The following is a 9,719-nucleotide window of genomic DNA, read 5'->3' on the forward strand; positions in this document are numbered from 1 at the left end:
AAGATGCCACCATGTAAAGTTGAGGTGCTCCACCAAGAAAAGAGCCTCTCCCCCAGAGGTCACTTTACCCACTGTCCCCATAATCCTGCAGTCAGCCTTGCATGTAGCAAGCATTAGGGATGTACAAGAATTTAGTTCCTGTTCAAAAAGCATGTGAACAAACACAAACACGGAAATGAGCAGGAGCATAATTATCAGGAAATTTTCACAATTTTTCAAGTTTGTGTTCACACTTGAAAGTGTACACTTCCAAAAATTTGTATTTCTGAAAATGTGCATTTGCCCCACCCCCCAAAACCACATTTTCACACTTTAGCCTATGGGGGGGGGGGGGAAGTGCGCATTTGGGGTTTAAGCTTGGAAAAGTGTGCATATTTTGCATTTTTCATCTTTGAATATGCACACTTTTCCTCTTCGGGGGAAACAAAGTCGCTCGGATTCTGGAGCAAGAACGAAATGAGATGAGCATTGAGGTGGAAAATAGAGAAATTTGTCAAGCTTGAACATCGCTTGTTTTCTCATCTGTACCAGACATTTATGCTATACGAGCAGTTTGTCCATTTGTTCAGCAGTTTGTCTATCTCATGCCTCCAATTTTAATAAAAATCATGTTAAAAGAAAGAGAGGCAGGGAAGAGTAAGGAGTAAAGAAGACAGCAGAAGATGCATTCCTCTGGAGAGCTTGTCTTGTGCATATATAACACACTGCTGTATTTACAGGCCCAAATTGTTAGCCAGAATTACATTGTGCAACCAATGAGACTGAGTGGGTAGAAGACAACAAACCTAGATCAGGAATAATTAAGAATAGTTGGAAATCCAATACATCCTCCCTGGATACTCCATTTCTTGCCTGAGGGCTCTAATAAACAAACAGAAGAATCTCATATGATAATTTCAGTGTGAAAATGCCAAACCAGAGGTCAGTATCCCTGCTGGTACTTTTGGACCTTTCAGCAGCTTTCAATACCATCGACCACGGTATCCTTCTGAAACGCCTGAGGGGTTTGGGAATCAGGGGCACTCTGCTCCAGTGGCTCCAGTCCTACCTCTTGGGTAGGTTCCAGATGGTAATGCTTGGGAATAGTTGCTCCTCAAAAAAAGGAGCTGTTGTATGGTGTACCACAAGGCGCCATCCTGTCCCCAATGCTGTTTGACATCTACATGAAACCGCTGGGAAAGATCATCCGGAGGCATGGGGCAGGGTGCTATCTGTATGCCGATGACACCCAAATATATTTCTCTATGCCTTCAATAACAGCATCAGCTAAGGATAGTGTGTCTCTTCTGGATGAATGCTTGGAGGTGGTAATGGGCTGGATGAGGAAAAACAAACTTAAGCTGAAGACGGAGGTGCTTGCTGTCAACGGCTCTGACCTGGGTTTGGAGATGTGTCAACCAGTTCTGGATGGGGCTACACTCCCCCTGAAAGACTGCATTCGCAGTTTGGGGGTGCTCCTTGATCTGTCTCTCCAAATGACAGCCCAGATAGATGCGACGGCCAGGAGTGCCTACTATCAGCTTCAGCTGATACGCCAGCTGCACCCTTTTCTAGAGTTGGAAGACCTAAAGACAGTAGTGCACGCGCTGGTAACCTCAAGGCTCGACTTCTGCAATGTACCTAGTTCGGAAACTTCAATTAGTTCAAAATATGGCAGCCAGGTTGGTCACCAGTACATCAAGGGGTGAGCATATTGCCTCAACATTAAAATCATTCCACTGGCTGCCAATTAGTTTCCGGACAAAGTACAAAGTGTTAGTCACTACCTTTAAAGCGCTACATGGTTTAGGTCTAGGTTACCTGCGGGATCGCCTTCTCCCATACAGTCCACCCCGCACACACAGGTCCTCCAGGGAGAACTTACTTCAGTCAGCCAAAACTAGGCTGATAGGTATTACCCAGAGGAGCTCCTCTTCTGTCACCCCCAGATTGTGGAATAGCCTGCCGGAGGAGATTCGTAAAATTAACTCTCTCTCTCTCTCTCTGAATTTAAGACAGCTTTAAAGACTAGCCTTTTCCGGCAGGCCTACCCAGATGAATGTGAAATCAAGAATTTTTAAGATGTGTTGATTTGCTGTACTAATTTGTTCCACGCCTCGATCCAAAGGGGGAGGCAGGTAAGAAACTTATTATTATTATTATTATTATTATTATTATTATTATTAACATTTTTGTTTCATTTCACAGGCCTTAACAAGGATTATAATTGAGTACAAAAAGTACATCGTCTTCCATTTTGGTTGTGTATATGATATGTTGGGTGCTCCAAGCTGTGTCATGTATTCCTTTTATCCTTAGTTCTCACCTTACTAAATTTTGCTTATTCTTCACTCTATGCCAACATTTGCGTGTATATACATGTGCGTGCCCACGCACACTTGTCTATTTCTACCATGAATTTGCAATTGCTAAAAGCTTATCAACCTCCATGCTGCTGGCCTGTTCACCAGAGAAGTAGTTTACACATGTCACCTAACATGATCTCACAGCCTCTCTGAATATATAGCGTCACATGTTCTGAAATGAGTTGACCTCTGATACATGTCTTTGAAACTTGGTATTACATATTGCTAGAAAACCAGGAGCAGTTGCTCATAACTTCTAACACTTGATTGCTCAGCTTTCTTATGATTGTCAGGTGGTATTTGCTTTCATATGTCACCAACTGTCACATAAAACTCCTTTGTTGGTCTGGGATGGGGGAGAAATTTATTTACTTCACATTTTAATGTGAACCTACCTAATCCACATTTCCCAAACCAATACACAAACTGAAATGCAATTATCTTTCTGAATTCGCACTTTTCTAAATTTTGTGAAGTTCTCCAATTAAGAAATGACTATTGAAAAGTGTATATTACGGGAAAGTACACACGCTTTCTATGAATATATGCTGTATGGGGCCTCTGCCCAAACGAGCTTTGCTTATTGTCTCTCTGATGAGATAATTCTATGGCTTCATTTTAAGTTTGCATACTATTCTCTGACTACAGCATTTAATACATGAAACTAAAAATAGAGCACTAACCAGTACTCTGCTTTTATGTTAGTTTTTTGTGTGCATAAATGTATGTGCTGATTTCCTAAATAAATCTTACTTTGCTTGAAGCTATTCTTTATTTGCACCTGGGTTGTTCTAAAACTCTCGCCAACCCAGAAGTCTTAGGGACAAATGGTATGTTAAAACACCGTTCCATGTAATGGTAGCCCAAAAAGCCACTTTTCTCTGCAAAAGCCTTACCTGCCTCTTTCCCCCTCAAATCCCCCCCCACCGCCCCACAACTCACACACTGCTTTTGGCATAGCCAAGATTCCAGAACCATATTTACTGCATAAAAATTAGGAATGAAGGAGATTTTCCCCCCAGTTTGTCTTTTTTATGTGAACTTACCAAATTTGCACTGCCCAAATGTCAAGATCTACACTTCTCTGAAGATTGCGGTCAAAATTCGCACATCCCAAAAAGCGTACAAAAATGAGTATAGTAAAGAAAAGTACACACACAAAATGCATATATTCTAGAGACTTGCACACAAGAATCCTTTATCGGGGGAAATTGGTGGTAAAAATATGTATGATTTGAAAAATGCTTACATTTTGCGAGGGCACGCAAACATACATATGAACTTCCATGCAGACTTTTTTTAAAAAATTACAAACTGATGCGGAAACAGAACAGAATGAACATAAATTTGGGGAAAAAATGAAATTGAACTTTTAGTTTGGATGGAATCCCATTGTGGAGAAAGGGGTTTGTTTGGGGAGGTGAAAAACCATAAAGGTGGGGGGGAACTTAAGCACCCTCATCCCCCCCCACACACACACTGCTTCTCTGTTGCACATCACCTGCAGCCAAGGATTCATTGCAGGAGGGACATGACTGGCAGGTTAATGTTACAAGCAGCTGTGTTGTAATATGCTATTGGGGCATTAGACAAATACACAAAAGATGCAATACTTAATATATTATGAAGTAGGAAGAAGTAATATATTCTGTCAAGTTAATTAAGAATGATCTATCTAGGTCTATGTCCATTTTACTCATTTCTGGAACACCCCCACAAGAACACTTCCCTATCTGCATACAGAGAAGACTAGTAAGCAATGTCCATCAGGCATGATATTATAAAGTGTTAGACCTCCAATATCAGAGGCGGTAAGCCTATAAACACCAGTTCGTGGGGAACATGGGTGGGAGGGTGCCGCTGCATCCGTCTCCTGCTTGTGGGCTGGACTAGATGGACCCATGGTCTGATTCAGCACAGCTCTTCTTATGTTCTTATCAATTCTGAATGCAACAGACATGAGAACTCAGAGCAGTCATTTGCAGCAGCGTCTGGATCTAGACCAATGCCCTAGCCCCAAAAGACCCGATGCTGATGCCAAACAGGAATACCATTGCTATTATTGCAGTGGCAAAACTATTTAAGGTGTGCCCCTACAGTTCAAGATAAAAGAATTTCTGACAGGTAAGTCATAAGGAGCACCCTTTATATCTATCAGCATGAAGCTGGAAACGAAGCGTATGACAGCCCCACTGTGCCAAAAGAAAAGATGGGAATCTGCTACACGAACACCTGGTAGTCTGGTTGCCACCCACTTCTTTAAAAATGAACAGATCCATAGCATTAACACGGGGGGTGCATCCAGATGGAGGGCTCCTAGTGCTATCCATTAGAAGGCATTGTGCAGCTGTTCCATCTTTTCTCCTTAACGGATTTTCTTCAATAAGAAAAAAGACTGAAGAAGAGGTGGTGGTGGTGATGGCAAAACAGGGGAGAGTTTCAAGTGGAAGATGCCACCTCCTGGATCTCCCATAATTTTTTGCGAATGAGCCAGGGCGATGGCACAATAAAAGTGTTGTCTGGAAGCACCAAGAAGAACAATAGCACAAATGGATCATAATGCATAGACATGACCCTGCCTGTGTGCACACCAAAAGTTGACCTGTGCAGCAAATCCCACAGACTGAAAATCAAAGTGATATTTCCTCCCCAGGCACAAACGGCACATGAATTCTCTCTCTGCGAATTTCTTGCACAAAAAGCACATTCACCTCAATGACAGCAGACAACACAACATCACGCCCTCCCTGTTAAATGTAACTCTGTGTCTCACTGTTTATGCAAAGGCAGCACTTGTGCCTTGGACATGTGTATAACATACACATCACACTGAAACGACCTGTTGTTACCAGTTTATAATCTGCTTTAGGCAGTGAGATCTCTTGCAGGTGCAGATGACAGAACAACCTAAGCAGCAAATTAATCATATTTTGCAGCTATACATAGGACAGAAAACTATTAAGTTACTTTGACCCTGATATGAGAATTGGCTTCCTACAATCTCAGAAATCTAAGACTTGGCTCTTTTGCTCTTTGGAGAAAGTTGGCATTTTCTGAGACAGTATATTTGTAGCTAGATTCTGGGTTGATTGACATGCCCTGAAAATGAAAAATTGACTGTGAAGTCACAGTCACAGCTCTGCTCCGGTGGTGAGCGAGGAGCTGTCAAATCTCGCAAACACCTTGTTTGACAGCTGGAAACTATTTCTGCACTTACCCGAACATCCGGGCTCTGGAATTTTGCATTCTGGGTTGTGGCACTGTCCGTGGCCTCGGCCCATTTCGTAACCAGTGGTGTGAGGTGTCCATCCTTTGCCTCTGCTGCAGAGTCCGGCTCAAGCTTCTGCCTGGAGCATCAGCTTTCGTTCCAGGGTTGCTAGTCTGGGATCTTGCATTTGTCAGAGCAGGGAGTTTGCGGTCTGTGGGAGTGGAGGATGTTTTTCGGTTTTCCCTCCCTGCCAGGTTTCTCATCCCAGCATTGGAGGCAACTTCTGTTTGAGGGGTCGCAGGAGCATGGTCCAAGGTAGAAGGACTGTGTACCTGGAACAAACTGAACACCTTGTTTGCCGGTCCCAAGCTACCCTGGTTCCAGAACCGTAGCCGACTTGTCTCTCTGCTCCCAGATTCAGTTCTGTAGGAAGGACTCTGGTCAAATTGCCCAACAAAGTCTCTCTGGCAATCAACTACTCCCACAAAAAGTGCTATGGTTAATGGGAGAAGACTCCTCTGGGAGCCCCTCATGGTTTCTGTCAAGAGGAAAAGCACTCCGCTGCAGAACTGGTAGTTTCATATGAGTGAAACTGAAGTTTGGGGGCAGGGGGTGAGGGGAGAAGACGGCAGCCAGGCTAAATTCTCTCAAGCACGTTTCAGAGCCATTCACATCTTCAGGTACATCTACAAGAGTCTTAATCAGTGTGTGCTGTCTGGAGGAGAAGGAGGGCTCAGCAGGGCAATAAAATAGAGAAAGCCCAAGAGTACAGGTTTCCCAAAGCTGCAGCAACAGCACTCCTCCTACCTTAGAAAGAATGAGAACTCCCAGCCTTTCCTCTCCTCTGCCCGTCCCCTCTCTCCTGACTGTCAGAGCTCGTATGTTCTTTGCAGACAGCTCCAAGCACCTTCTCACTTGCCTCTGGCACTGGCAGGCTCTGGAAGGGATGGACGGTTTTATTTTTGGAAACCTCCCCCTTTTGTGCCTTTTTGATGCTGACATCGCCCCTCTCCAGAGGACACAGCTCACCCCCCACCACAAGAGACATTCCAGCAACACCCACTTTGGCAAAGGGAAGCAAATTACAAGAGAGAAATATTAACCCACGAGCAACCAGAGAGGCCCATCCACAGCCTATGCAAAAAGTTCTCTGTCTCTCCCCACTATCTCTCACATACACCAAACTGAACAAATCTGTAAGTTAGCTTCCTGAATGTACAGCATTTGCTGGAGTTTATACACAGCTTTGGCTGTATAGTGAATAAAAGTGGAGCAAATGCAGGTGTGAATGGATGAATGGCACAGGTGACAGAACTCTCCAAACCACAGCGTATTGTATGTTTTCAGGGATCAAGCAAGAATCTTTCCTGCGGTTGCTAGCTGAGTGCCAAACTACCCAACACATTAAATGCATGGTTTGGACTTGAAGGTGTCAGTGGGGAGTAACCTGGATTATGACTGCAGCAGGGATTAGAAGAGGGGTTAGCTCTTTGCCTCTGGGCCACAGACTTGACAAAAATGCCCCCCAAGCTATTTGACCTGGGAGGTAAGCTGTTGTTACTTTGGTGCAAATTGCAGCTTCTGGGGAAGGGGAGATTGTCATAAGTTCTGTAGCTCGGGAGCAAAGACGTAATGGGGTAGGAGCACCCACCCAATTTTGGTCCCAATCTGCACCCCCTTTGTCAACACAGCTCTAAAGAAATGGGGGAGGAAGATGCAAGCACAAACTGAAGTTTAGCCTAGAGAATCTCTAACTGGAGAAAACAGGGACTAAACCTGGTAAGAAGAACATAAGAAGAGCCCTGCTGAATCAGACCACAACCATCTATTTAGTCCAGCATTCTGTTTCCACAGTGGCCAACCAGGGAGTTGTCTATATGGTTTAAAATCCCTGTGGTGGCTGCATGGTGGTGCTGTGTTGGTTATACGATGCAGCACCCACCTTGCAGCCATTTTCCTGCTGGAGCAAGGTCAGTACAGCTTTTCCGCCATCTGACCTTGCTCTGGCGCATGCCAGGGGTGTTTCCGGGAGGAAGGCAACCTCCAATTGGTTGCCAAAAGCTGGGCAAGGGGCAGTGGGCAGGCGCAGCAAGCTGAATGGCAGCTGTAAAGCCCAGTGGGGATTATTCGACGCCATGCCACAGCAGTAATACCACAGGGTTTGGCAGCAGAGCAGTACCAACGCAGCACTGTGAAGACAGGGTCCAGGTACATCTGGGAAGCCCATAAGCAAAACATGTTATATATGCAAAGTATTAAGCTTGCCTTGTCAGTGCAGAGCTTAGAACATAGGAATCATTAGCTGGACTTGTTTAAAATATTCTTTTCATTAGTTTTCATCTGAAACTGCCAGAAAACTGTAAGTAAAAGCTGCAGTGCAGCTTCTTTATAATAGGCATGCCTCACTTGTCGAAACTTTCCATCAACGAGATCCCTGGGGAATTGCATTCTCAATTATTCTCCAAGTACATATGGACGTCCGTTCGTGGCTCTGAGTCACATGGGTGCAACTCTAGAAATATTAACGGTTTTCAGAAGATGCCAATAACAATAATGCTGCTTTGGATGTATTTTATTTCTACTTATTCTATATACTATCATTTTAAAAGATGGGCTTCTTTTGCTACAGATTCTAGTATTGGCTTTTTAAGAAGTTTTAGACTACAGAGAATTAGACTCTGAGTGGTCAAGTCAATGAACTCTGTGCACGTCTACCAGATCCCCAACAGGTTAAGCTTGAGCCAAATTAGATGCAACATTATTCACATCTCTAGCCCTTTATGTGGCTGGTGGGGTTCTTGTTTTTTTAAAAAAGAGCCAGTATATATTAGGGCAGGGGTGGAGAGTTGGATTGGAACCATGACATGGGGGGAAGGGCTTTGAACTCCTTCACCCTACAATGATCCCCATCTGAATTGGGATCTCCCATACCTGCTATTTGCAGCGGGAAGTAAATTCCCATTGGTGCCAATGGGAGTTTTCTACCCACTGCAAATAGCAGGTCCAGGATGCCCCAATTTGGATTGGGGCCAAAAAAATCAGCCATGCAAGGGTTTAAAGATGTGCATAACGTCATGTGTAATTGACCCTTACATTACACTTGCACAGGGCTCAAAACAGCCCATGACAACCTGGTTACCGCTCAGCTGCAATAGGATTACTATATAGGTGCAAGTGAAATTTACCTGCCCTTGTTTGGGGGAAAGGCAGAGCACCAGGTCAAGCTCTAGGGCAGGGGTAATCTACAAATGTTTCAGACTCCCATCAGCCCAGCCAGTATGGCCAGGGAACCGTGATGATGGGAGTTGTAGTCCAAAATGTATTTATTATTTATTTAAAACATTTGTATCCCGCCCTATATCATTAAGATCTCAGGGCAGCGTACAGATATCTGGAGGGCACCAAGTTGACTATTCATACTCTAGGGCACCAAGAAACCTCATTTCCTCAAGCTCCTTAGGGTCTATTATTTGACATTTATTTCTTGAATACCTCTTCTTACATGTTTACATTTCCAGTTCACATTGGTCCCACCATTACAGCTACTATTATAATTCTGGTGCAAGTTTTTTTTATGCCTGGTCTTCTTGAGAAAAGTACATTCTAATATCCCTATTCATGAGTGAATGTTATTTATGTATTTATCTCTAGCCAGTGTGATGTAATGTTAAGAATATCAGGCTTGGACTGGGGAGACCCAGGTTCAAATCCCAACTCAGCCAGAAAGCTTACCTCAGGCACCTGTTGATTTAGAACAAATCTATCAGGGAAAACATTGTTTATTTAAATTGTTTTTAGTGTTTACATTGATTTAATTGTTCTGTGTTAAAATTGTAGACTATTTTTATTACATTGCATTTTGAATTTTTATGAATTGTTGTAAACCACCCAGAGAGCTCTGGCTATTGGGTGGTATAGAAATGAAATAAATAATAATCATGTATCTCAACCTAAACCACCTCACAGAGTTGTTGTGAGGATAAAAAGGGGGAAGGATAAGAACCAAGCATGCTGCTATGAGCTCTTTGGAGGAAATGCAGGACATAAATATAATACATGCTTATATTTATGAGTCACTTTTTAAATTAAAAACATTCAAGGTGACTGATAAAACTGTGCTATGTATGTGGTGGAGTCACTCTTGGGAAAGAAAACCACAATGGCAG

General features: G+C 43.4%; 1 protein-coding gene across 1 annotated transcript in view; it reads right to left on the minus strand.

Annotated features, from left to right (window-relative positions):
* The window catches only part of LTBP2 (latent transforming growth factor beta binding protein 2), a 144,398-nt gene extending 137,881 nt beyond the window's left edge, over nucleotides 1-6,517 (minus strand). Inside the window, exon 1 of the mRNA XM_063117865.1 lies at nucleotides 5,563-6,517. Within this exon, the coding sequence (XP_062973935.1) occupies nucleotides 5,563-6,086 (524 nt within the window). The 5' untranslated portion in view covers nucleotides 6,087-6,517. The remainder of the gene's footprint in view (nucleotides 1-5,562) is intronic.
* Between the last annotated feature and the right edge of the window lie 3,202 nt (nucleotides 6,518-9,719).

This window comes from Elgaria multicarinata, chromosome 2 (genome assembly GCF_023053635.1).
Source record: "Elgaria multicarinata webbii isolate HBS135686 ecotype San Diego chromosome 2, rElgMul1.1.pri, whole genome shotgun sequence".
NCBI classification, from domain to species: Eukaryota; Metazoa; Chordata; class Lepidosauria; order Squamata; family Anguidae; genus Elgaria; species Elgaria multicarinata.